This window comes from Chelonia mydas, chromosome 1, assembly GCF_015237465.2.
Source record: "Chelonia mydas isolate rCheMyd1 chromosome 1, rCheMyd1.pri.v2, whole genome shotgun sequence".
Taxonomy (NCBI): Eukaryota; Metazoa; Chordata; order Testudines; family Cheloniidae; genus Chelonia; species Chelonia mydas.
Window position 1 is genome coordinate 155,397,590 of NC_057849.1, and position 27,830 is coordinate 155,425,419.

General features: G+C 41.6%; 1 protein-coding gene across 1 annotated transcript in view; it reads right to left on the minus strand.

Annotated features, from left to right (window-relative positions):
• Positions 1 to 445: 445 nt before the first annotated feature.
• Positions 446 to 27,830, minus strand: part of LOC122465788 (serine-rich adhesin for platelets-like) — a 54,819-nt gene continuing 27,434 nt past the window's right edge. The window contains exons 2-9 of the mRNA XM_043546384.1: positions 14,354 to 17,989; positions 13,535 to 13,789; positions 12,241 to 12,353; positions 8,583 to 8,802; positions 8,256 to 8,393; positions 2,115 to 6,587; positions 950 to 1,204; positions 446 to 555 (exon numbers count right to left, since the gene is read on the minus strand). Of these exons, the coding sequence (XP_043402319.1) occupies positions 446 to 555; positions 950 to 1,204; positions 2,115 to 6,587; positions 8,256 to 8,393; positions 8,583 to 8,802; positions 12,241 to 12,353; positions 13,535 to 13,789; positions 14,354 to 17,989 (9,200 nt within the window). The remainder of the gene's footprint in view (positions 556 to 949; positions 1,205 to 2,114; positions 6,588 to 8,255; positions 8,394 to 8,582; positions 8,803 to 12,240; positions 12,354 to 13,534; positions 13,790 to 14,353; positions 17,990 to 27,830) is intronic.

Genomic DNA, 27,830 nt, shown 5'->3' on the forward strand with positions numbered 1-27,830 from the left:
TAAGGGCTTGTCTGCATGGGACGTTAGCGTGCAGCAAGCCACGGTGTGAATCTACAGTGCAATAGCTTGCCGAGCAGCAACGTCCCACATGGACACCGCTACAGCAGTACACTAAAAGTTCTGTAGTGCACTTTGATGTACTTTCATTTCAAACAGCAGTACCTCAAAGCACATTACGGGACATTTAGCATGCAACAGCAGTGCCCACATGAGATGTTACACTGCAGCAATCTGGTGTGTTGCAGATTCACACCCTGGCTTGCTGCTTACTACTATCCTAAGTAGACAAGCTCAAAGAGTCAGATCCACAGTTACTTGCCTCATTCTGGGAATTACACATAAGGAAAGATGCACTGTAATTCATATGAAAAATCTTAGTGCAATAACGATACACAAGAGCATTATGATGATGAACAGACTATAAATATACAAATAGGAAAAACTGTTACAAGATGCTACTCGTGTCTGAGGTCGTAGAATTCTTTTTATCATACATGTATTTTTTAGAAATAGTGTGTAACCCTATAATTAAAACTGTGTCATTATGCCTATGCTCTATAATAATAATTAATAATCATTAATAGTAACAACAACATAGGGGCACAGTTAAGGTGGCCCATGCAACATTAACTTTGGCATGACCTTACTTTTGAGTGTTAAATTTGTAACTTAAATGTGCACTCACTGTGATTTATTGTACAGATTTCTTTACCTTCTCTAAGTGCCATGGCTGCAAAATTATACAGAATAAGAGCCTGACCATGCAATCTCCTGCTTAAGCAAGTAGTCTTCTTGAAGTCAATGGGATGAGTCACATAAATAAGGACTACTCACAAGAGTAAAGCTTACAGGAGCAGATTCCTGTAAATAAGATATCTTATCTTATGAGCTATCTAAAAATAGATACCTTATGAGTTAATAAAAAGTGATTAGATTATCAAGGAAATACCTGTCCGAACCATCATGGAAATATTGATCTTCTTATCACAGGTGGAATCCTCCACAGATATTGAGTATTCATGACCAGGAAGCAGATCTTCAAATGTTATGCTTGTCTTATCTCCAGTATTTTTATTCACCACTTTGTTCTCTCCCAACAGAGAAGCTGTATAAGTTCTGCCTCTTCCACCACCTTGAGGTTTCCAGTTGAATTGTATCTTTTCACTGGTGACTTGCTCAAGTTGTATGGAAAAATCAACTGGAGCTACAAACAAAAAATAAATTTTCTGTAAGTAACACGTTTACTTGCTTTCTGTGATGCTAAAAATAAAAACTTCTGAAAAATTAAACATTATCATTAAATGATCTCTTATGTTAAGGACAATTTAATACTTTGGGGATTTTTTAGGCTAATGTTAAGGGCCAAAGATGCACATGAACGTCTCCCATTGAATGAAACCACAGCTCTGTGCCCCTGAGTGTAGAATCCAGCCCTAAGCATTTTGTCTCGCTCAAAGCTGGAACGTAACAATTTCCTCTAAAATTGTAAATTACATTCTAAAGTATTAACTTGCATAATCTGATATATCCAAAAGAAAGTTGCATTCTCCTTTTTTAATCTCTCACCACAAATTAAAGATTGCTTCGCTGATAACCATAATCAGAAGCGGATAGACGGCCCTAAAACAGACTTGGATCTCATAATCAGGGCGGGTTTGTTTTTTTTTGTTTTTTTTTTTTTTTTTGGGGGGGGGGGGGGTTAAGCAGTCAAGAACCCAAAAAGCTAAGAGTGATTTCTATCATGCTAATGTGTATACAGATTATGGTCATGAACATTGCACAATTGTGCATTATAACAACAATCACAGCTCCTAACATGCAGCTTTATCTGGGAAGACAGACATTTTTGTCCATGTCAAGCCCTTCTGAATTCACTGTGGCTCTGGATAGGTTCAGGGAGGGACTCCCCTCACAGATCTAATCATGCATTGGAGCCTTAAACAGAATTCAGATTAATATAGCTTCTATAGGATTTTTGGATCATTCTTTCCTGGAGCCACATTTTACTAGAGATGTTACTTCCCAGTTAAAGTAGCTAGTAAACATAGAATTATATTTTCATAGCTTATATCACAATTACTTTTTCTCTTACAGTGCAATATTAATTAACTCACTGCAAGCTTCTGATGTGGTAGTTAAAATAGGATTAGTTGTAGATCCTGTAACTATAGCTGTAGATCTTATCGTCCTGCTGAAAGTCTCTGGAGATGTAACAATCGTAGACCTATATGGAGGTGTCATAGGGATTGTAGAAAATGTTGTTGGCATTTTTGTGGTTGAACTTGCAGAAGTAGTTCTGGGTTGCGGAATCATTGTTATGCTGGACGTATCTGTAGATGATGTATCTGATGAACCTGTAGTCAATCTCACTGCAGAAGAAGCTGTAGATGATAAGGATTTTTGTGTGGTAGAAACAGGAGAAGGTGTTTTTGTGGTGTCCACACTAGTAATTGTGGAAGGGGCTGTAGATGTATCATTAGTGTCCGTAGTAGCAGAAGGCCTAGAAGTGCCATTTGTTTGTACTGCATTGGACATCACAGCTGCAGTGGACTGTGTCGCAATCGTTCCTAAGGGGGTAGTCAGAGTTGCTCTGGGAGTACCAGTAGATGAGGTATTTGATGACTCTGTAAAAATTCTCTCTGTGGAAGAAGCTGTAGACGATACGGATTTCTGTGTGCTGGAAAGAGGAGAAGGTGTTTTCGTTGCATCCAGAATAGTACTTGTGGAAGGGGCTGTAGATGTATCATTAGTGTCCGTAGTAGCAGAAGGCCTAGAAGTGCCATTTGTTCGCACTGCATTAGACATCATAGCTGCAGTGGACTGTGTCGCAATCGTTCCTAAGGGGGTAGTCAGAGTTGCTCTGGAAGTATCAGTAGATGAGGTATTTGATGACTCTGTAAAAATTCTCTCTGTGGAAGAAGCTGTAGACGATACGGATTTCTGTGTGCTGGAAAGAGGAGAAGGTGTTTTCGTTGCATCCAGAATAGTACTTGTGGAAGGGGCTGTAGATGTATCATTAGTGTCCGTAGTAGCAGAAGGCCTAGAAGTGCCATTTGTTCGCACTGCATTAGACATCATAGCTGCAGTGGACTGTGTCGCAATCGTTCCTAAGGGGGTAGTCAGAGTTGCTCTGGAAGTATCAGTAGATGAGGTATTTGATGACTCTGTAAAAATTCTCTTTGTGGAAGAAGCTGTAGACGATAAGGATTTCTGTGTGCTGGAAAGAGGAGAAGGTGTTTTCGTTGCATCCAGAATAGTACTTGTGGAAGGGGCTGTAGATGTATCATTAGTGTCCGTAGTAGCAGAAGGCCTAGAAGTGCCATTTGTTTGTACTGCATTGGACATCACAGCTGCAGTGGACTGTGTCGCAATCGTTCCTAAGGGGGTAGTCAGAGTTGCTCTGGAAGTATCAGTAGATGAGGTATTTGATGACTCTGTAAAAATTCTCTCTGTGGAAGAAGCTGTAGACGATAAGGATTTCTGTGTGCTGGAAAGAGGAGAAGGTGTTTTCGTTGCATCCAGAATAGTACTTGTGGAAGGGGCTGTAGATGTATCATTAGTGTCCGTAGTAGCAGAAGGCCTAGAAGTGCCATTTGTTCGCACTGCATTAGACATCATAGCTGCAGTGGACTGTGTCGCAATCGTTCCTAAGGGGGTAGTCAGAGTTGCTCTGGAAGTATCAGTAGATGAGGTATTTGATGACTCTGTAAAAATTCTCTCTGTGGAAGAAGCTGTAGACGATACGGATTTCTGTGTGCTGGAAAGAGGAGAAGCTGTTTTCGTTGCATCCAGAATAGTACTTGTGGAAGGGGCTGTAGATGTATCATTAGTGTCCGTAGTAGCAGAAGGCCTAGAAGTGCCATTTGTTCGCACTGCATTAGACATCATAGCTGCAGTGGACTGTGTCGCAATCGTTCCTAAGGGGGTAGTCAGAGTTGCTCTGGAAGTATCAGTAGATGAGGTATTTGATGACTCTGTAAAAATTCTCTCTGTGGAAGAAGCTGTAGACGATAAGGATTTTTGTGTGCTGGAAAGAGGAGAAGGTGTTTTCGTTGCATCCAGAATAGTACTTGTGGAAGGGGCTGTAGATGTATCATTAGTGTCCGTAGTAGCAGAAGGCCTAGAAGTGCCATTTGTTCGCACTGCATTAGACATCATAGCTGCAGTGGACTGTGTCGCAATCGTTCCTAAGGGGGTAGTCAGAGTTGCTCTGGAAGTATCAGTAGATGAGGTATTTGATGACTCTGTAAAAATTCTCTTTGTGGAAGAAGCTGTAGACGATAAGGATTTTTGTGTGCTGGAAAGAGGAGAAGGTGTTTTCGTTGCATCCAGAATAGTACTTGTGGAAGGGGCTGTAGATGTATCATTAGTGTCCGTAGTAGCAGAAGGCCTAGAAGTGCCATTTGTTCGCACTGCATTAGACATCATAGCTGCAGTGGACTGTGTCGCAATCGTTCCTAAGGGGGTAGTCAGAGTTGCTCTGGAAGTATCAGTAGATGAGGTATTTGATGACTCTGTAAAAATTCTCTCTGTGGAAGAAGCTGTAGACGATACGGATTTCTGTGTGCTGGAAAGAGGAGAAGGTGTTTTCGTTGCATCCAGAATAGTACTTGTGGAAGGGGCTGTAGATGTATCATTAGTGTCCGTAGTAGCAGAAGGCCTAGAAGTGCCATTTGTTCGCACTGCATTAGACATCATAGCTGCAGTGGACTGTGTCGCAATCGTTCCTAAGGGGGTAGTCAGAGTTGCTCTGGAAGTATCAGTAGATGAGGTATTTGATGACTCTGTAAAAATTCTCTCTGGGGAAGAAGCTGTAGACGATACGGATTTCTGTGTGCTGGAAAGAGGAGAAGGTGTTTTCGTTGCATCCAGAATAGTACTTGTGGAAGGGGCTGTAGATGTATCATTAGTGTCCGTAGTAGCAGAAGGCCTAGAAGTGCCATTTGTTCGCACTGCATTAGACATCATAGCTGCAGTGGACTGTGTCGCAATCGTTCCTAAGGGTGTAGTCAGAGTTGCTCTGGAAGTATCAGTAGATGAGGTATTTGATGACTCTGTAAAAATTCTCTCTGTGGAAGAAGCTGTAGACGATACGGATTTCTGTGTGCTGGAAAGAGGAGAAGGTGTTTTCGTTGCATCCAGAATAGTACTTGTGGAAGGGGCTGTAGATGTATCATTAGTGTCCGTAGTAGCAGAAGGCCTAGAAGTGCCATTTGTTTGCACTGCATTAGACATCATAGCTGCAGTGGACTGTGTCGCAATCGTTCCTAAGGGGGTAGTCAGAGTTGCTCTGGAAGTATCAGTAGATGAGGTATTTGATGACTCTGTAAAAATTCTCTCTGTGGAAGAAGCTGTAGACGATACGGATTTCTGTGTGCTGGAAAGAGGAGAAGGTGTTTTCGTTGCATCCAGAATAGTACTTGTGGAAGGGGCTGTAGATGTATCATTAGTGTCCGTAGTAGCAGAAGGCCTAGAAGTGCCATTTGTTCGCACTGCATTAGACATCATAGCTGCAGTGGACTGTGTCGCAATCGTTCCTAAGGGGGTAGTCAGAGTTGCTCTGGAAGTATCAGTAGATGAGGTATTTGATGACTCTGTAAAAATTCTCTCTGTGGAAGAAGCTGTAGACGATACGGATTTCTGTGTGCTGGAAAGAGGAGAAGGTGTTTTCGTTGCATCCAGAATAGTACTTGTGGAAGGGGCTGTAGATGTATCATTAGTGTCCGTAGTAGCAGAAGGCCTAGAAGTGCCATTTGTTCGCACTGCATTAGACATCATAGCTGCAGTGGACTGTGTCGCAATCGTTCCTAAGGGGGTAGTCAGAGTTGCTCTGGAAGTATCAGTAGATGAGGTATTTGATGACTCTGTAAAAATTCTCTCTGTGGAAGAAGCTGTAGACAATAAGGATTTCTGTGTGCTGGAAAGAGGAGAGGGTGTTTTCGTTGCATCCAGAATAGTACTTGTGGAAGGGGCTGGAGATGTATCATTAGTGTCCGTAGTAGGAGAAGGCCTAGAAGTGCCATTTGTTAGCACTGCATTAGACACAAGAGCTGTAGTGGACTCCGTAGCAATTGTTCCTAAGCGGGTAGTTTCCAGGGCTGTATTATTTACAGAATATGTATACGTGGATTTTGTAGGTACTGATGAAGATACTGGCAAAGTTACACGTGTTTCAGTGGTGGCGGATGTTGAAAAATTTGTCTCAGTAGTTGCTCCTGTGTCTCTATATATTGGCCTTGTTTTGTCCGTGGGAGTACTTTTACCTATTGCAGTGTTTGTAATTGTAGTACTGCCAGTAGGACTGATAAGTGTTATATTACTTATGGGCACTTTACTCACAGTATTTGTTGATGTGACTACAATTGTAGGGTGAAGGGTAGTAGTTATTAAGGATGTAATTAAATTTGTTACATTTACTGTGGTTGGATATATGAGTGATGTAGATTGTGGACTCAGCATTGGTAATGGTACTGTCGTGTTTATAGAAGTTGCAGGTGCAGTTTCAGATTCTTGTGTGGGGCTAATGCTTTCAACAGATGGCTTTGATGTAGATGGCTGTCTTGATGGTGCAGTTGTCCCAGATGTTTCTATTATAGAAAAAATACGGCAACATTAAAATTAGAGATGGAGAACATCATTTTTAAATCAGACTGAAATGGAATTGCTTCTGCCAATCAAAGATGTCGTCCATCTACTCAAGCACAGTCATGCAGGGCTAGATTGTTCCCTTGTCTTACTCAGCTAAGCAGGGGAGTAAGAAGGAGTAAGGGCCACATACCCCTTTGCACAACCTCCCTGGATCTTGGGTCTGGGTCTCATGCAGAGTGCAGCCTCTGCTTTCTGGATCGTTGCCCCACCAAGCAAGCAGGCAGGGAATAGACAGAGTTTTGGCTTCACCAGCCCTGCTTGCTGTTGAGAGTACATGGCGAGCTGCCCTAGGGAAGTAAGCTCACCATTTCAAGGGCTGTAGTAACTGAATTTTTTCTGTAGCAAGATGAAATCAGGGCAGGAATTATGAAGCTCTGAGCCACAATTCCTTTCCAGGGCTTTTCCTGGGGCCACAGTTATGCATTACACCTTACGCAGGGCTGGGACTAATAGCTCAGTCTGATCCACAGTTTTTCCCCAGTTGTGTAGTTCCCAGTACTCTGGTTGGTTCTGTGTATCTAATTTGCAGGGTCATCATGCAGTTATTTCTCAGCAACTGTACAGAATGTGAATCTCTGCACTCTGATTGGCTCACAACTATTATTTATCAAGATAAAGGTGAAACAGAAGAATTCCAAAATGTAGATGAAAGAGAAGAAAAGCAAATAGAGTTGTGAAGCTGCTGGAAAGGAAAATACCTTTTATATATTTTAAGTCAATATAATAACTTGAGAATTGTTTACTATTAATTATGTACTAAACAAAGGGTTCAACCTCAGAGTTTATATACCCAAAATGTAGTCCTTGTGTTGTAAACAGGAATCACTCTTCAGTTACCATTGTGATATGACTGTGGGTCCAATCCTACATAACTTTACTCTTATATATAATTCTTTATGCAGCCAATTTGAAGCCAAGTCCCTGTCTTTTAAATTTGGATTAATCTTTCTTTCCTTTTAAAGGACCCACATATTTCTAAAGTATACCTGGGCCAGACTGTGAATTTTCATTAAGGCATTTCTCTTGAGGAAAAGAAGAGTGTTGTGTTAAAATGCTGTACAGGCATTTGGGAGAGGGGGGTCAAAACTGGCGCTTCTACAAACTTCATGTGCATCATTACTTCATCTCTCTTTGCCTTCTTTCCCCATTTGTGAAATGGAGATAATGATACTTCCTTTCTCCTACCCTTTATCTGTCTTATTCATTTAATCCCCAGTCCTGCAAACACTTAATAAACAAATGACTCATTCCATTTACTCTGTTTCAGTTGGACAACACTGTGCTTCAATTCACCACATGGGGAAGTGTCTGAAAGGCAAGGCCTTAGAGTGTATGTCCTTCAGGGCAGTGAACATTTCTCCCTTATTATGTATTTGTACAGAGACTATCAAAGTGGAACTCCACTATTGGTTGGGGCCTCCTGACATAAGATAATAAAATCATCATCATCATCATCCGTTAAGATTCCACCACGTTTTATTCTAGTTATTTTTTTTCTTATTTGCTTAAATAACTCATTTATGAGTTTATTTTTAAGAATTTGTTTTAAAGAGTCAAATACAAAGTTTTCGAAAATGACCATCTAAATGAATTTAAATTAATCTTACCTTGGCAATCTCTCCCTGGTACACTGGGACTGAAGTCTGTGAATCCAGCCTGACACTGACAGGAATAAGTTGGCCCGCTAACGTTGCATATGGCATGTTCAGAACAGTCATTTAATCCCGTCTCACAACTATTCGTTTCTATAATGAAGTTGAACAAACATAAAAAGAACAACTTTTTAACTCATCATGGAAAAGATGAAAGCTGAGTGCAATTAAATGACACAGTTCACTGCCAGTACAGTTGTTTTCACATAAAGTCACTATCAGTGATAAACACTGTAATCGCTAAATATAAAGAAAACAGTTCATATGAGCATTAGGCTATACCTTCTATAAGCGTAGTGTTGTGGTCCGTTAGAAATTCTGTACTGTTGTTAAAGGCCTCTGTAAAAGCATCTGTGAGCTCTGTTTTTGTTACATTTTCTCCTACATCCAAAACAATCATAAAGTCCACAAGTATACTGCCATTCCTAAGATTGTTGATTACTATATGCATTTTTCCTTCGTCTAGTAACCTTTGCATCTCAGGTGGCAAGTTTTTTCTTATCTGTAAAGTAAAAAGTTAAAATTTATTCAATTTTCCTTTCACAGTCAGGAACTCTTAAGGCAAAAAGTACCCTGCATTGTTCAATTCGTTGACAAGTATTACTGATAGTGGAACCAAATGCTTATAGAAATCAGTTCTACGACCTTCAAATATTTTCATAACTCTCATTTATTAATGGCAAATGGTAAAAAATTGCAAGAGTTGATAGAGTTAAAAACGGTTTGAGAGAGAGATCTACAAATCAGGTCGTTCCCACTCCCCTTGAGGATTGTAAGGTGTACAGGACTCTCCCCGTTGTCTAGGTCAGATCCCTTCCCTTCCGTGAACACTGGTTTAGAACCAAATTGAAATCCCCTACTTTTAAATCTCTTCTTCCTGTCTCCAAAATTCTGCTTTAGTGGAAGCTTCTGAGTGGTATTTAAGTGTAGTAACAAATAAGTGTTTTCTGCAGTAATCCAGTTGGAAGGCCAAGGACTGTATAAATAAGGCAAGACCCATATGAACAAAATATCCACGTGTGTCTAGCCAAATGGAGATGGAAAAAGGCTCATCTTTTCACTGACACTATGCAGGAATCAAGGAGCATGAAAATATCCATAGTGATGGTTAGATACCAGCGAGTCGTGAAAGATAGCAGTTATTTGGGTTTGGGTTTTATGCTGTTCGATACATTTTTTTCCTCTCACTTTATTTTTCACTTGCTTGTGTTTAGCTCTGTGTAACCACAATGAAGCACATGCAATAAAAAAGAAAAAATAGAAGTTCAAGTCCAAAGTCTACATATGCATTCACAATCTTTGGAAGTATGTTTACTACCAACAAGTTTTGTATTTCAGTTGTTGGAAAGACTTTAATAAAAAGTTATATTAAAAATAAAATTTAGCAATTCTACCACACTTTTCATGTTCAAAGCATATTACAAGCGCTAGCTGTGAACTTCCTTAACAACGGGGGGAGAAGCCCCCCCAGTACAAAGGAGCAAATGCCCAGTGTTTGCAACCTTGCTACATTCTTCACCCTTTCTAGAAGTATCATCCCAATTTTTTCTCGATAGAGCTTTGACCAACTCCCTCTCATCCAAGGCCCTACCTCATTTGGATGTGGAAAGTGTAGAGAATACACTATGGAATCTCACTATATCTCCTAGCAGGCTCCTTCTGATGGGACAGAAACTCCAAAATCATGTTTGACTGACCCTCAGGGCACAGAAGTAATTGCTCAACACCACCCTTTTGGATCTAAGAGGATTAAATAAAGTGCAAGTCCATCTACCCCACTTGGGTCCACAGGGCATCAACAAGATCTGCCAATCCTTTGTTACAGTCTTTTGTTTGTTATGGCGTTCACACAGAGAAGTTAGATAAAAAACATAAAATACTCTTTCTGGAATATAGCAGTGTTACACTACTTTATTTCTCAGACTCCAAAACCCTAACACACAAGCACCAAAAATAGAGAAACAAAGCAGACTTCTCCCCTAAACCAGAGAGGCAGAACTCAACCCACCTTGCTCTAGGATTACTCTTTGCAGACTGACTGCTGAAGACCCAGATTGCACATTTCCCTCCAGAGCTCCCTCAACTACAAAACAGATCAGTAAATCCCTTACAAATTAAAGTAATATCTTATCATTTGAATGGTTTTTAATATAACATATCATTGAAATTAAAGGCTGCTGAGAGATTTAGGAATTAGAATAGCCCCCTAGATCTATCAGTCTCTTGAAAGTAGTGGTCAAAGACTAGTGCGGTGTCTTGGTGTCCCAGGAATAATGTCAAATTGAAGGGGGATAAGGAAATCTGAGGATGTCAAAGGACACAGAGATACTTGGCCGAAACTTTAGCAGTAAAATCACTTATCGGGAAAGATAGAGACAAGGCAATAATTGTCAAAACTTGTCTGTGTCAGGAGATGATTCCCTGATTAAAGACATAATTCCTGCTCACATGCAAGAAGTTGGTACCTTACCCTTCTTTAAGGAGGCACTGATGTTCTCAAAACAACAGGGTCCCAATGAATCCCTACTGGATGTTGCTAGCCATAACGCAGGAAGTCACTGGTACCAGACTGCATTTCTCCCTATACAAAAAAACTCTCAGTAAATAGAACTGGTGAAAAATCAACCAGAGAAGATTTCACATTTGCCTCCTGCTGGAAATACTCATCTACCTAGGAGGTGACCTAATCCAAATCTCATCAGTCTTATCCTCAAATAACTAGATCATTTTTCACAACAAGAAACACCTGATTCTGCTTCTGGTTAATGGCAATCCAGATTCACTATGCAGTCCAAACCCAAATTCAACATTGTCAAGGTTCCTTCCCCACTTTGAACTCTAGGGTACAGATGTGGGGACCTGCATGAAAGATCCCCTAAACTTATTCTTACCAGCTTAGGTTAAAAACTTCCTCAAGGTACAAACTTTGCCTCATCCTTGAACCCTATGCTGCCACCACCAAGCGTGTTAAACAAAGAACAGGGAAAGAGCCCACTTGGAGACGTCTTCCCCTCAAAATATCCCCCCCCCCAAGCCCTACACCCCCTTTCCTGGGGAAGGCTTGATAAAAATCCTCACCAGTTTGCATAGGTGAACACAGACCCAAACCGCTGGCTCTTAAGAACAATGAAAAAGCAATCAGGATCTTAAAAAAGAAGAATTTTAATTAAAGAAAAAGTAAAAAAATCACATCTGTAAAATCAGGATGGTAAATACCTTATAGGGTAATCAGATTCAAAACATAGAGAATCCTTCTAGGCAAAACCTTAAGTTACAAAAAGACACAAAAACAGGAATATACATTCCATTCAGCACAACCTATTTTACCAGTCATTTAACAAAAGAAAATGGAACGCATATCTAGCTAGATTACTTACTAACTTTTTACAGGAGTTCTGAAGAGCATTCCTGATCTGTTCCCGGCAAAAGCATCACACAGACAGCCAGACCCTTTGTCCCCCCCGCTCCAGCTTTGAAAGTAACTTGTCTCCTCTTTGGTCATTTTGGTCAGGTGCCAGCGAGGTTATCTTAGCTTCTTAACCCTTTACAGGTGAAAGGGTTTTGCCTCTGGCCAGGAGGGATTTTATACAGAAAGGTGGTTACCCTTCCCTTTATATTTATTACAACCATTCACTAGCATTTCATGGACACCACGGTGGAAAAAAATACATCACCTCTACCCCATCTCAGATCTCAAAAACTCATTATCCTTCAGTTAATATGACTCCGGGCCAGATTGTCATTTAAACTAAGGCCCAGTAGGACCTTAGTGTAAATGCGAGTTCATGCATCATTGTGCAATAATTATCACTGGTATTCTAATCTCCAATCAATGTGTTCCATCTGTGTAGATCGTGTGTGACCTGGTTCTCACATATATTTGGATTACGAAAGGTTCAATAGAAAACTAATTTTATTTGAATAATCCTGGATATGATACCTCCTCAATGAACGTCTTTTCAAAATCCTTAAATTCTTTACTTGATTTATTGTTATACTCAGGTCTGAAGTTTTTATTTGTAATCCTGGTTTTTCCGTCAAATGTTTTAGCTTCTGTAAAGACATTGAAAAAGAGTTCAGCACAGTGCTGCAAGAATGCATTTGTTACATGAAATCTTTTGGTTACTACCCAGATCAAACAAAACATTGGCATGCTACCTTCACCCCAACTTCTGGGACATGTTGAAAGGTAAAAGAATTGTAAAGTAATCAAAATATATGTGATCTATATCAATTTTTAAAAGGTTAACTAGAACGAATCTACCGTAAGCAGGAGAAAGTGGGCATGCATTCCACTGTTTGTAGTCAAAAGTTTGTCATATAGAATTATTTAATTAGTGCTAATAGCATAGTAATAAAATTGTTACTGGGGTATGTAGGGTTCTTCATTGAAAATTTTAGGAAGATATTCTTTGGTCAGTTTATTTTATGCTCTATTTCAAAAATGGTTCTCTGTCTAAACACAAACTACAATAGCACTAGGCTTAAGGTAAATGTAGGCAGGATGTCTTCATCCACTAAGACACTCAATACTGTATGTAATGGGAAGTATCTTCAGTTCACAGCTAAATCCCCAGTTTGCTATCCTAGTTTTGATTTCTGTCCTATTCTTCTAGGTAAGATATATATTTCTTTATTAAATATATATATTTGAAACCTATAATGTAAGATGGAAAATATAACTATCTACTGTATCTCTCTGTCTTTTGCTTAAGATATAGCTGTATGGGCCAGATCTTTTCTTTACTTACACATGTACAACCACACTGATGGCAGAGGGGTTGTTTATGTGTAACTGAGAGAAGAATGGCTCTTATGTCTTTCTGTGTCATTAATATCTTTCAGGGGCCACTTTCCTTTGACTTCTCCCAGATTTCCTGAGTCATAGACATGACAGTCTCTGAGATTCACTGCTACATCATTTAGGACCCAATCCCAAAAGTACCCTTAACTTTCATTGAAAGTCAAATGAGATCAAATGGGTGATCAAAACATTACAAGATGAAACACTTATTTTTCTGTTTATTTGAGTGATGTGATCACTACATATGTAATGACTGATCCATCATCACTGACTGCACATCTGGACTTTAGGGTCCATGATATGGCCAAGTCATTTCAGGATTTAGCCCATTTATATCAAAGAGAGTTTTGCCTGAGTAAGGACTTCCAAATTTGGCTATATACGAGTTACTGTAATAAAGAAAAAAATGATTCAATTATCAAGGCAATACCTGTGCGAACTCTCTTTGAAGTATTGATCTTCTTAGCACAAGTTAAAACTTCCATAGATATTATATATTCATCACCAGGAACCAGATTTCTAAATTCTATCGATGTTTCGTTCGTAGTGCTCTTATTCCTCACAGTGTTATCCCTCAACAGATACACAGTGTAAGGGCTGTCTCTTGTCCCACCTTGAGGTTTCCAATTCAACTTTATCACTTTACTGGTTACTTTCTCAAGTTGTAGGGAAAAAATAAGTGAAGCTATAAACAAAAAATGAAGTTGCTGTAAGTCATGGATTTGCTTATTTTCTGTGAGTCAAAAATAAATCTTAGTTTTCAAATTCTTATTTTAGGTAAAACTAAATTATTTGCAGAATTTATAACTTAATAAAATTCTTCAGTATAGTCTAGAAATAGAGTTCCGGATCATATTTGGTCTCAATATTTAAGTCACTACTATATTCTAAAATACTGTCTAACCTCTTATTTGTTACTATAGCCTATTTGGCTGTATTTCATTTGTTTAGCAAACAGTACTCTAAATCTTCTCAGGCAAGAGGCTGTAGTAGACAGGTAACAGTTCAAACGTCTGATTTCAGAAAGTCCACATATTTCAACGACTGGATGAAGAATCCCTACATGTAGAACAATTTCTGATTCAATGTATGACATCTTTCATTCCTAAAGCCACAGTTTATTGGATTTCTTACTCACACTTTCCAATATAATACTTATTTAAAACCAAGTATATTTTCACAGGTGACACTGGAATTTATTCTTATATTTTCTTTTTCAATCTTTAGTAAAAAGCACAAATATACTTACTGCAAGTTCCTTGTGGTAATGTAGTTTCTGTGATACCTGAAACAGTGCCAGCTTCAGGTGCTGTACTTCTAACTGTGGGCTTTGTATTCTTCGAGGAACTATCTCCTGCTGTTACAACTGTAGCAACAATAACTGTGGATTTGCTAGTTAATGATGTCTTTGTAGGATTAGCAGGAATTATTGTTGTGGCTGTAGTTGGTGAGGAAACAGCTATGTTGGGTGTGGAAAAAGTAGAAGAAACCTGAGATATTGTAGTGTTCGAAAAAGTGATAGGTATGACAGATTTAGTTGTTGTGGAGGAAATCGTGACAGTTTCATTGGCAGTTATCCTTTCAGTAAGTGTAGAAATTTGGACAGAATTTGAAATAGAATTATATACTGATGAACTTTCAGATGTTGATGAAAATGAACTGTCTAAACCAGTGAGGGCAGAAGAGAACATAGTTCTGGAAGATATTTCTGCTGGAGTTTGTGACGTAGAGCTTAGGTGAGTCATTGGATTGGTTCCCACAGAAGCTGTACTTTTATCACCCAATTCAGAAGCTACAGAAGCAGTAGAGGAGACCTTCTCTGTGAAGGCAGGTGGGGTGTTGGATTCCCCATCGGTTATATCGCTACGTGTGCTGCCTGTGGGTACTCTTTCTGTGTTTGGAACGGTGTTACTACTGCCAGTGATTTGAGAAACCTCTGTCTGCGGAGGACTATTAGTGGTGACGGGCGATGTTGCGGTCGGTGCCACTGTGCTCCTGTCCGGAATAACAGTGCTCACCGGAAGAGCTGACTTCTCTGTATCTGTGCTGGGCGTCCCTGCAGTCGAACGCACTGAGGAATGGCTCAGGTCTGTTGCAGTTACGTCATTCAGAGTTCTTTGGTTAGAGGAAGATGTTACCCCCTCCTTTGTACTCAGTCCAGAGGTAACCACTGATAATTCAGCTTTTGTAGACGTAACTCCCAAGCTGGATTCCGAGACAGTCGCAGAAGGAGTAGAGGATGTTTCTTCGGTGCGAGCATTACTTGTGGCGGTAGGCCCCTGCTCACTGACACTGACAGAAGCAGTTTGCTCGCTTGCCTGAGAAGCACTCTTTGATACAGGTGAGGAGGAATAAGAGGTGCTGGATTCTGTTTTGGAGGGGGTTAAAGTCGCTGTGCCATCGCCTGTTCTTGTTGTTGACAAAGGCAGCGTTGTTTCTGTGGAGAATCCAGTTGTGGCGGGACTGATGGAAGATATTTCTGCTGGTGTCTCTGCCGTAGTACTTAGGTGAGTCATTGGATTGGTTCCTACAGAAGCTGTACTTTCATCACCCAATTCAGAAGCTACAGAAGCAGTAGAGGAGACCTTCTCCGTGAAGGCAGGTGGGGTGTTGGATTCCCCATCGGTTATATCGCTACGTGTGCTGCCTGTGGGTACTCTTTCTGTGTTTGGAACGGTGTTACTACTGCCAGTGATTTGAGAAACCTCTGTCTGCGGAGGACTATTAGTGGTGACGGGCGATGTTGCGGTCGGTGCCACTGTGCTGCTGTCCGGAATAACAGTGCTCACCGGAAGAGCTGACTTCTCTGTATCTGTGCTGGGCGTCCCTGCAGTCGAACGCACTGAGGAATGGCTCAGGTCTGTTGCAGTTACGTCGTTCAGAGTTCTTTGGTTAGAGGAAGATGTTACCCCCTCCTTTGTACTCAGTCCAGAGGTAATCACTGATAATTCAGCTTTTGTAGACGTAACTCCCAAGCTGGATTCCTTGACAGTCGCAGAAGGAGTAGAGGATGTTTCTTCGGTGCGAGCATTACTTGTGGCGGTAGGCCCCTGCTCACTGACACTGACAGAAGCAGTTTGCTCGCTTGCCTGAGAAGCACTCTTTGATACAGGTGAGGAGGAATAAGAGGTGCTGGATTCTGTTTTGGAGGGGGTTAAAGTCGCTGTGCCATCGCCTGTTCTTGTTGTTGACAAAGGCAGCGTTGTTTCTGTGGAGAATCCAGTTGTGGCGGGACTGTTGGAAGATATTTCTGCTGGTGTCTCTGCCGTAGTACTTAGGTGAGTCATTGGATTGGTTCCTACAGAAGCTGTACTTTCATCACCCAATTCAGAAGCTACAGAAGCAGTAGAGGAGACCTTCTCCGTGAAGGCAGGTGGGGTGTTGGATTCCCCATCGGTTATATCGCTACGTGTCCTGCCTATGGGTACTCTTTCTGTGTTTGGAACGGTGTTACTACTGCCAGTGATTTGAGAAACCTCTGTCTGCGGAGGACTATTAGTGGTGACGGGAGATGTTGCGGTCGGTGCCACTGTGCTGCTGTCCGGAATAACAGTGCTCACCGGAAGAGCTGACTTCTCTGTATCTGTCCTGGGTGTCCCTGCAGTCGAACGCACTGAGGAATGGCTCAGGTCTGTTGCAGTTACGTCGTTCAGAGTTCTTTGGTTAGAGGAAGATGTTACCCCCTCCTTTGTACTCAGTCCAGAGGTAACCACTGATAATTCAGCTTTTGTAGACGTAACTCCCAAGCTGGATTCCGTGACAGTCGCAGAAGGAGTAGAGGATGTTTCTTTGGTGCGAGCATTACTTGTGGCGGTAGGCCCCTGCTCACTGACACTGACAGAAGCAGTTTGCTCGCTTGCCTGAGAAGCACTCTTTGATACAGGTGAGGAGGAATAAGAGGTGCTGGATTCTGTTTTGGAGGGGGTTAAAGTCACTGTGCCATCGCCTGTTCTTGTTGTTGACAAAGGCAGCGTTGTTTCTGTGGAGAATCCAGTTGTGGCTGGACTGTTGGAAGATATTTCTGCTGGTGTCTCTGCCGTAGTACTTAGGTGAGTCATTGGATTGGTTCCTACAGAAGCTGTACTTTCATCACCCAATTCAGAAGCTACAGAAGCAGTAGAGGAGACCTTCTCCGTGAAGGCAGGTGCGGTGTTGGATTCCCCATCGGTTATATCGCTACGTGTGCTGCCTGTGGGTACTCTTTCTGTGTTTGGAACGGTGTTACTACTGCCAGTGATTTGAGAAACCTCTGTCTGCGGAGGACTATTAGTGGTGACGGGCGATGTTGCGGTCGGTGCCACTGTGCTGCTGTCCGGAATAACAGTGCTCACCGGAAGAGCTGACTTCTCTGTATCTGTGCTGGGCGTCCCTGCAGTCGAACGCACTGAGGAATGGCTCAGGTCTGTTGCAGTTACGTCGTTCAGAGTTCTTTGGTTAGAGGAAGATGTTACCCCCTCCTTTGTACTCAGTCCAGAGGTAACCACTGATAATTCAGCTTTTGTAGACGTAACTCCCAAGCTGGATTCCGTGACAATCGCAGAAGGAGTAGAGGATGTTTCCACGGTGCGAGCATTACTTGTGGCAGTAGACCCCTGCTCACTGACACTGACAGAAGCAGTTTGCTCGCTTGCCTGAGAAGCACTCTTTAATACAGGTGAGGAGGAATAAGAGGTGCTGGATTCTGTTTTGGAGGGGTTTAAAGTCACTGTGCCATCGCCTGTTCTTGTTGTTGACAAAGGCAGCGTTGTTTCTGTGGAGAATCTAGTTGTGGCTGGACTGTTGGAAGATATTTCTGCTGGTGTCTGCGTTTGAGTCATTGTGATAGATGATTCAGTGGTAGTACTATTTTCAGTGCTAGTAGTCATAACTTCCTGGGATACTTGCCCTGTAATAATTTTTTTGAGAAAAAATTATTATTGTAGTTTGACTTTATACATTTTAGTTTGTATTCATTATTTTAAAAGTAGGTGTTATTAAATTTTATTAATACTATATTTTTGTTCTTAAACAATATTAATTTCACTTCATGTGGGTTTTAGAAAGACAAAACTGCACTACATTTGTATTCATAACAATTTTTTTATCCTTTGATCTTAAATAGTTTCTGTATTTTTCTTGCAATATTTCCAATTTATGCATTTATGTCTAGACTTAATAGCCATTCAAAAGGCATTTCGGAATTAGTGGTTGACTGGGCCATTTTCAGCATCAGCATTCATAAAACAGATAATGTTAAGTAAACTTATAATTTTCCCTTTGTGAGCTATTCAACCCATAGAGTATATCTGTTGAACTGGAGAAATTTAGTATTAAAATCTCACAAGCTCCTAATTTAACCAATTCCATAAAGTATTCTGAACAAACTGTGTTTTATAAATTAAATTTTAGTATTCTACACACACAAGAAAATTTGTGAAATTCATAAATCATGAACGAGGCCCCAAGAAACCCTGCAATTCACTTAAAATCATCAGATTTTTTAAAAATCATTCGTTTCTGGTTCTTTTTCTTTCCCTTTTTGTTTCTGAGCCTTCCCTGTCCACTAAGGTCATATTTTCACCCTTTTCTTCTCACAATAATGAGGGCTAGAATCTAGAATCTTATTTAGGAAAAAAAAACCTGAAACTTGCTTGTCTCCAAGAGCTGGGCTTTCAGTAAAATATCACAAAACTTGCTATAAAATCACAAGACCTCGTAACACTGCACCGTATATTACAATTTGGCAGCCCATTAGCCTAGCCCACTAGTCTGGCTACTGTCGTCACTTTTCAAAATAGAGCTGAGCAAGGGAAAAATTTGTAAATTTTGAACTGAACCTGAATGTTTACATTTTTTCCTTGCTGAAACAAAAAACAAACTGTCGTTTTGAAACAAATGTTGAAACATCTCATTTTCAAAAAAAAATCTTTTTTTCAGGCCCAAATTATTCTCCAAAGTGGCAAATAGTTTTGGTGCCCCTCCCCCCCAAAACGCCCCAAATTTACTATTCACCAAAAAATTTCATCCAGCTCTAGTTCTAAATCAAATATTGTTGCTTTAAAGTTTATATAAATAAGGCTACAGGATTATTAATAAAGTCTTCGGACCTGACTGTCCCGTTTTGCAAATTGTGTGGTCATTTACACCCAAATTGGAATAGTAGCATTTTACACCCCTTTGGCACAGATGTAAGCAACAACACAGGATACAAGGTAGTGGAAAATCTGGCTCCTAGTCTTTATATTAGCTATTGTTAAATACGTATAAATCAAAACAATTGCTTTTGTGTGCACAAAGAATGCCAGAATTTCTTCTCTGCCTTTGATCCACCCTCAAACTTACCAAGATCCGCTCCCCAATCCAGGGCTGTCCCTAGCTATTCTGGGGCTCTACGCAGCTCCCCCATGGAGGGGGGCAGGCCTCCACAGGGGGGTAGGGGTGGCTTGTGGGGAACCGGCCCGCAGCACTCACTGGCGGCACGGCTGGGGCCAGGTTGCTGCACTTCCCGCCGCCAGTGAGTGCAGGCCCGGCCCTGCTGCAGTCCTCAGGGGAGTGGGGGCAGAGCTGGGGCAGGAAGGGGCAGGGCGGAGGCTTTGGGGAAGGGGTGGGGGGGGGCAGGGCTGGGGAAGAGCAGGTGTGAGAAGAGGCAGGGCTGTGGTGGACCAGGGGCAGGGGCCATGGAGAAGAGGCGGGGCAGGGGCTGGAGCAGCACGCAGCTGTGTAGGACACCAGGAAATTTAGTGCCCCAAATTTTCTGGTGCCCTACGGAGCTCCGTACTTCGCATATGAGTATGGACGGCCCTGCCCCCCGCACCCTCAAGTGACTGTATGGTAGAATAGAGGAAGCTGTCAGGGTTCCTTCCCCACTCTGAACCCTAGGATACAGATGTGAGGACCCGCATGGAAGACCCCCTAAGCTTATTCTTACCAGCTTAGGTTAAAAACTTCCCCAGGGTACAAACTTTGCCTTGTCCATGAAAAGTATGCTGCCACCACCAAGCATTTTAAACAAAGAACAGGGAAAGAGCCCACTTGGAGACGTCTTCCCCCAAAATATCCCCCCAAACCCTACGCACCCCCTTTCCTGGGGAGGCTTGAGAATAATATCCTAACCAATTTGTTACTAAATCATCAAAGACCCAAACCCCTGGATCTTGGAACAATGGAAAAATCAGTCAGGTTCTTAAAAGAAGGATTTTATTTAAAAAAAAAAAAAAAGAAAGGTAAAAATCATCTCTGTAAAATCGGGATGGAAAATACTTTACAGGGTATTCAGATTCAAAACACAGAGTATGTGCCATGTATGAGTAAATATTAATTATTGAAGCTGACAACCATGTGTGAAAGTAGATTTCAACATCTCCGACAGCTCCTAAAATTTCTTTTTAGAGTGTAGACAGTGCAGTTTCTACTGTGGCAAAGTATTCACAAATAATACAAAGTACAGTAACTACTAGTGTCATATTCTCATCTTGCTAAGTTTGCCCTGACTTGTAGTTGTGTGGAGTTTAGCCTCCATGACTATTATCTATCTTTAATATTATCTGTTAGGAGCACTCTTTCTAATAAGCCAGCAATTTGATTTTGACTGTGTAAGTGTTTAGAAACAAAGTGCCAGATCTTCAGCGGGTATAAATCAGAGTACATCTCATGGAAGCCATATTGGAGTCTACCATAGCATAGGAAATGTCTATTATGTTAGTGTTTTTCAAATATACCATAACATATCAAATCATTCCTACTGCACTAGGATACACTTTCTGATCCAATATACAGACTGAACTGTAGGATACAGCTTGTGTAGTTTTCTGTGTCACATTAGTAAGTACTGAATAGTGGCAAAATTACCGGTGCTACGTTAGATTATAAGGTGTTTTAAAACATTCTCTAGTAGAAGAAAATAATTTTTATGAAATGCCTCAGAATTTCTAAATATTATCTCAAAAACAATTGCTGTAGAGGGACAGTGTAGGACAGCACAAGTAGCATAATCCACGTTCTACTACTAAAGTCTTCCCAAAAGATTCTTTGGTGGGGGTGAAAAGACTGGCGCGGAAGGGGTGCCATTCATATTTCTCATAGATGACAAAATAAGACCTACGGCTAAATAAATAAATAAATCTTCATACAGTGCAGCTAGACACTGTGTTGTGCTGTTGAAATGAAAGACTGTCAGATACTGTCCTTTATTTCAAATTTTCTACTGACTGCAGACTTTATGTACAGACTCAATACCTTGTTGAATACTGAGACACAGTGCAAACTAAAAACAAATCCTAATGGGAAATATTAAGCAGTTTGCGTCCTTTTAGCCTGTTTCAGTTACTGAAATCTGTTTCAGTAGCCTTTATGTTATACTCTTAATGTAGAACATTGCATAAAAACATATAACAATAAATTTAGTCCAATTGAATATTAACTTACCCAGCAAAACACAGAGAATGAAATGCCATAAATACTTCCAAGTCCCCATGATTACTTTTGATCTCCTTTCTGTACTCGTCCCATTTGTGAAACTGACATTATGGATTGAAGGCTTTGGTGTTATAAACAGGGTGAGGCTGCATACATTGTTACGTTTCAACCGGAGGAAATTCCTCACACTCTCAGGAGCTCAAGCTTGTTTTGCAATCCAGCCAGTCTAACGAAGTGTATGCACCTGACCTGAACAGTTATAAATTCTAAATTGTTGTTCAAGTCGGTTGGTTGTTTGCTTGTGTTCTTTAATATCACAAAGTTAGAGACAGATCCAAAGCCAGCTGAAGTCAATGGAAAGACTCCCATTGAATTCAGTGGGCTTTGTATCAAGCTGTAAATTCATTGTATTATTTGTGTGCTCATGTGGGGATTTGGTAAGTATGCTTTTATAATTGGGAGGTCAGCTCCTGAATGGAGCAACGGCAGCTAAGGATCTGGCACACTACATAATGTATATATTGTTTATCATCTAGAGAAGTTGAAGTCTTTTAAATAATAATTAATTAGAACTCACATTATCTCTGTGAAATTGGTATGTACTATTGTCCCCATTTTATAGATAGGAACTGATAAGTTAAGCAAATTTCCCAGCACCACACAGCAAGTCAACAGAAGACACAGCAATGGAACTCTGGCGCCCCGATTCCCAGATTGTTGTTCTAACCACTAGACAAAACTCTGTGTCCCTAAACTTCCAGTATTTTGTATTATTTGGCATTGGATATTGATGTATTCAATGCAACACATCATTTCGTCATTAAGAACTGTGTAATGGAGTAAAATTGCAAACCATTGTACATTCAGAATACGTTTCTCAGGCCTGATTCTTCATTGCCCAGCATTTTGTGTAAAGGGATTACAAAGTAGGTGTGAAATGCTTCCCAGTTAGAATTCTCTGACCACTCATACCCTAACGGCAGCATTGTGCATCTCTTTGAACAAGAGGCAAGACAATGGCAAATCAAGCCCCTTAGTTTTTGCTAAACTTGTTCCCATTTTCCTTAGCAGCCCAGCCAGCTCCTTTTCACGGGAAAGATGTTGGCTATCTTCAGGCCAGCTCCTAGGCCAAAGTAGCTGGGTACGGAGGCAGATGCAAGGGGAGAAATAACCTCTCGTCCTGACCGGCTGCAGAGTGGCTGCATGGAGACTAGCTCAGTAGCTTGCTGGTCTGACGGAAAGCCTAGGCCTTTGTGAAACTGCAGCCTCTGCACTGTCTTCAGCTACTAGTTTATGGTACATTTAATCATTTTTAAAACAGGCTTTCCTGGCTCTGGAGGTGTGTTGTTAAAGGGTCTGATTAGATGATTTTCAGTGTCATATTTTTCAAAGACACAACATCTCTCAGCGCTCCCCAGTACCCGGAGAGCACAGCTCTTGCTCTGCCACTTAGACAGACGCAGCACATGCTTGCCTCCACTAGGGAGTGCAGAGCTGTGCCCTGCTTCCTCCCCGCCTCTTCTGGAGACACCAGCAGTGCTGGCCCCGTGTACCGAATGCAAGTGCTGCGGCAGCGGCTAAATCCTGTGGCCGGGAGTGTGAGTGGAATGGGGAGCCTCAGTCTGGCCCTTAGCGGATAACCTTTTATTCCTCCTTGCAGAATACCATTACACCACATCTTTTCTACAGCTTTGCCCCCATTGTGCCAATTTATCTCATTTTTCACAATGACAATGGCTGCTTCCTTCAACCCCCCCGGGTACGTCTGTACGGCAGCTCCTGCATACGTACCTGACCTCGCTTTAATCTAGCTAGCTCAGGGACCGGAGCAGTGAAACCACAGCAGCACGGGCCGCCTGAGTAACTACCCGATGTCCCAGGCAAGATGAAACCTGTGCTGCCATGGATATACTGCTCCGCTACCCGAGCTAGCTAGATCATTGTTTGTGTATGATTACATGAATCGCAGTCACACCCTGTGATTACAGTGTAGACATACCCTCAGTCACACTGATCAGTACCTGAGCTCTCAACTGAGTCCCAATCATTTCACTGGAAATACTTAAGATGTAAGACACCTCACACTGTGAGTAAGGGTGGGAGAATCTAGCCCTGTACTGTCTGGAGACTTGCCTGTTTTTCCATTGAGAACATCCTACATCTGGATGTGATTAGGGATGCATGACTGAAGGAGGAAGAACATTAACCATCACCGATACTAGAAGTATTTGAAAGTTAGAAACAAAAATATATTCACTCTGTATAGTACTCTTGCAGACTTTTTTTTCTAAAATTAACTTCCATTTGTTCCACACATTCTGGTTTCACTGTGACTGGACGCTGTAGCTGAGAACAAAGAATATTGAAATCAAATGCAGTAAACAGTATTGTTGCCCCGCCGCTGAGCAGTAGCAGATGTTGAGACCTTGTAGGGTCCTGCTGGATGCAGCAATTGGTGGTGCAGAGACAGAATATTTTCATAGTGCAATTTGTTTATTTACAGAAATGTTGCAAAGCCTCAGAAAAACACCACTGGCCTTTCACCAAGAGGAGAAGCCTTGAACATCTCTCTATCTCTCTTGGCTTCTCGCTACAGTGCAACTCAGATTTAACTGCTAAAAATGCAGTTCCCCCTTCCTGCTCCAGTCCCTGCGGTTTACACTATAACCCAAACCGCCTCACCTGGGGTCACATGGCCTTGAAAGGTGAGCCCTGTGCATCACCCTTCCTTTTGTGCAGCTGCTTTGCAACCCAATGGCACCTCAGAAGTTTAGCTGCCAGCCAAAGGAGCATGCTTTCACCCACACAGAGTATAACTACACTTGGAGCGGCGGGGTGGGGTGATTCCCAGCTCGAGGAGACATACCTGCACTAGCTTTATCAAAGTTAGCGCACTAAAAATAGAATACGGCTGCAGGTGCACAAATGGTGGGAGGGGCCAGCCACACCCACTACCTGCCTGTGGTCTTAGATGGGTACGTACTTGGGGGGGGCGGAGTAGCCCTGCCTGCCACTCGCAGCACCATGGGTAGACTTCTATTTTTAGCACGCTAGCTCACTCAGAGCTAGCACAGATGTGCTCCTCAAGATGGAATAGACACATCTTCCAGCTCTACAGTAGACATACCCACAGTCTCCTTTAAAGACAGCCTGGAAGCTTTTAACTCAGTGACCTCTAGCATGCAGGCTGTTAGACGCTTTTGCCATAGGCACATTCTGGTAGTCTTTAATCAAGATGTCACGTAAATTTTTAATGAGAGTTAATCATAAACTAAACAGATTATCATTTATGCTTTGTTTTATTACTTTATTATCTGATTTCCTGATGTTTAAATTACAGACGCATTTGCATGGGAGACAACAAACATCTGATGAAGTGAGCTGTAGCTCACGAAAGCTAATGTTCAAATAAATTTGTTAGTCTCTAAGGTGCCACAAGTACTCCTTTTCTTTTTACCAAACTTCTGTAACTCCTGTTTTATTTCTCAGTATATTTGAGATGCAAAACTGGGTTGGGCTTGAGTGAAACCCACCCCAGTTATTTATCCCACAGATAAATACATCCTTCTTTCAAAGGCAAGGTGGCATCTGGAACTGCCCTTATCTTTTCCAAAAGTGTGGAGTCCATTTTTTCATGTCTACAGTAGTTTTTTTTCATCTACGGCTTATATTTATGGTAGGTGAAGTCTCCCAGGAAATATCGCGAAACAAGTGGGCGGTGTCAAATTCGACCTCCTGTTATACCCATGCAACATGAGACAGGTCCGGAAAAATCAGAAAAACAGTTCAGAAAGTTGAGCTGTCCAGTGCAAGGGAGTGGGGAAAATTAGCAGTAGCCTTCCTATTCCCAGGAGTGCAGAGTAGCTTTGAAATAGAGATGGTGGATGATCTGGGAGCATATTTCTTGAATAATTTCACAAAGTTTATAAAATTTTCAAAAAAAAAAATGACCAATATTTGAATTTGTGGTTGAACTGCCCCACAAATGCCCAGCACTAGGCCTACCCATCACTCACCAGCCCTACTTTGACGGCAAAAATAGTGACTCGGCCCTTGTGCAGACTCTCCACACAAGGGTTAATTTCACCCAATTTGCTAGGCATTAGTCACAAATATGGCTGAATTGAATTTCATTTTCCCACTCAAGGGAAGATTTGTGAGTACTTTTTTCACATTATTAGCCCAGTGCCTGATACTGCAGCATTGAAGCTTCAGCATCCTCTACGGTGCCTGTATCCCCGCTCTGTACAGCTCAATGACCGGTGGATCGGCCTCATGAGAGATCAGTCTGCCCCACTACTCCCCTATCGCATATCTGCCCCACCCACAACCTCCCACTCCCATGCAACGGCAAGATAACAGCACTTGCAGAGCTGTACTAGTCGCTATGCAGGGTGTGTGGATCCCCTGAATGGCCTCCCTACATCTTCTCTGAGCAATGGAACTGAATAGTTCCCAGTGCAATCTGGAATCGTCTGTACCCATTGAGGAGGGAGTAGGATTTGCCCCTGGAGGACTCTGTTTTTAAATACATATTTTCTCACCTACTCACAAGTCTTGAAAAGTTTACTATAAATTATACCCATAAACTCAATAAATGTCATGTTGTAAAGTTCTGGGAAGAGCCATCGTTTGTTAGTGCACAAGTGAAATTTCAGACTTATGGGTGTGCAAGGTGTTTGGTAAACAAAGGAGCATACCAAGTTCAGAACATTTCAGAACCTGTTAATTGTTAGAGGCTATAAAGCAAATGGTATAGGCATATTGTAGAGAAACTGAAGTCTTTTTTATCTTTTCTGGGTTGGCAGATTTTGCCGCCAAGGTTGCAGACAGCGTCTCGTTACTATAAAACTTGCTTTTCACTTTTCACTCTTTTACACAATTCCAGCTTACCGCACCAGAACCAAGCTCGTCAACCTGAAATTCAGCATGCCATGTTATCCCGGAGATGACGTTTTCCAACAAACTTGGAACAAAGCACACAAGATGATTGAGAGAGATGAGGGCTTCCAAAACTGACCTGTGGTTGACCTTTCAAAACTATTTTAATGTATTTTGGCTTGTCACACCCTCCTACAAACTCCAAATTTGATCTATGCTGCTGAGGCCTTTCATAAGAGAAGAGATTCTTGCTACAGCTATTTAGCATCAAAGGGGAAGATACAAGGACAAATATTATACAAGGGAGGGTGTGACAGATACTGCAACTGCATGCAATATTTTTGGGCCGCATATTGTATAATATTTATGCATACTGCAGGCCAGGGACTTTAGGCAACTCCAGGAAGGAGGGTTATTCAGCTCCTCCAGGAACCAAAAATAGGAGGGGATGATTAAGGTGAATCACTTTGATTGTAAACACCTCCAGAAAGGTGCCAGCCCTGGGGACACTTGCATATACTGGTTCAAAATGGGTTTTCCAGAGAGGAGCTGACAAAGAAAGGGCTTGTGGCTTAAAAAGGATGCATTTAATTAAATAGACTCCGGACCTTTGTTCTGATCCAACAAACGGAAAGGACCTTTGGTCCTAGGAGGGCCCCAACCCTTGTGGAAGGGTTGGAAAGACTTTGGCCTGCTAGGGCCCCATAAGACTGGTGCATGATGCCTGGTTTTTCATGTGGGTTTATATCTGTTTATTGTTTTGATGTTTTCCTTTTAATGCTTTTCCCTTAACAATAAATGTTCTTGCTTAGAAAGAGCTGTGTGGTAACCGGTAACTGCTGGCAACACACTATTCATACCTCTCTGAGAGAAAGCAAAGCACAGGTGCTGGTCTTTAGGCAGGCTGGCTTGCTGGGGATATCACAGGATAAGGTAGGGGCTCTGCCACCTTAAAAACCCTGGTCAGAAAGGAGTGGACCAGGGTCCCTGTCCAGACAGGTGATGGCTGGAGACCTGAAACCAGACTGGGCACGCCTGGAGTGGACCATTGGGAGAGATTACAGGTGCAGTTACCCTGTGCCAGAGGGAAAGGGGAGATATTGTATATAATTAAGTCATCAAAATGGAGTCTGTATCACCTTGTGATGCCTGAAGGCTGTGGACACTACACTTTAATACAGCCGTAGAATAAAAATTCACACCTGCCTTGTAGTGCATGCAGTTAAAAGGTATGTCCTTCCAGGGACTCAGCTTCTCAATTAAATTGAGGTAGGGCATATAACCTTCATAACTCTGAGAGAGATGCTAGTCTCTTCATAGTTTAAGTATACACTTGCTTTCGATGATAAGCCTAGATGGTTATGAGACACATGTACACCCCTTCGTTTCTTCCCTTTCTACCAGGAGCCAACCAGTCCCCTGAAATTTCACCTGCCTGTTGTTATTCAAGG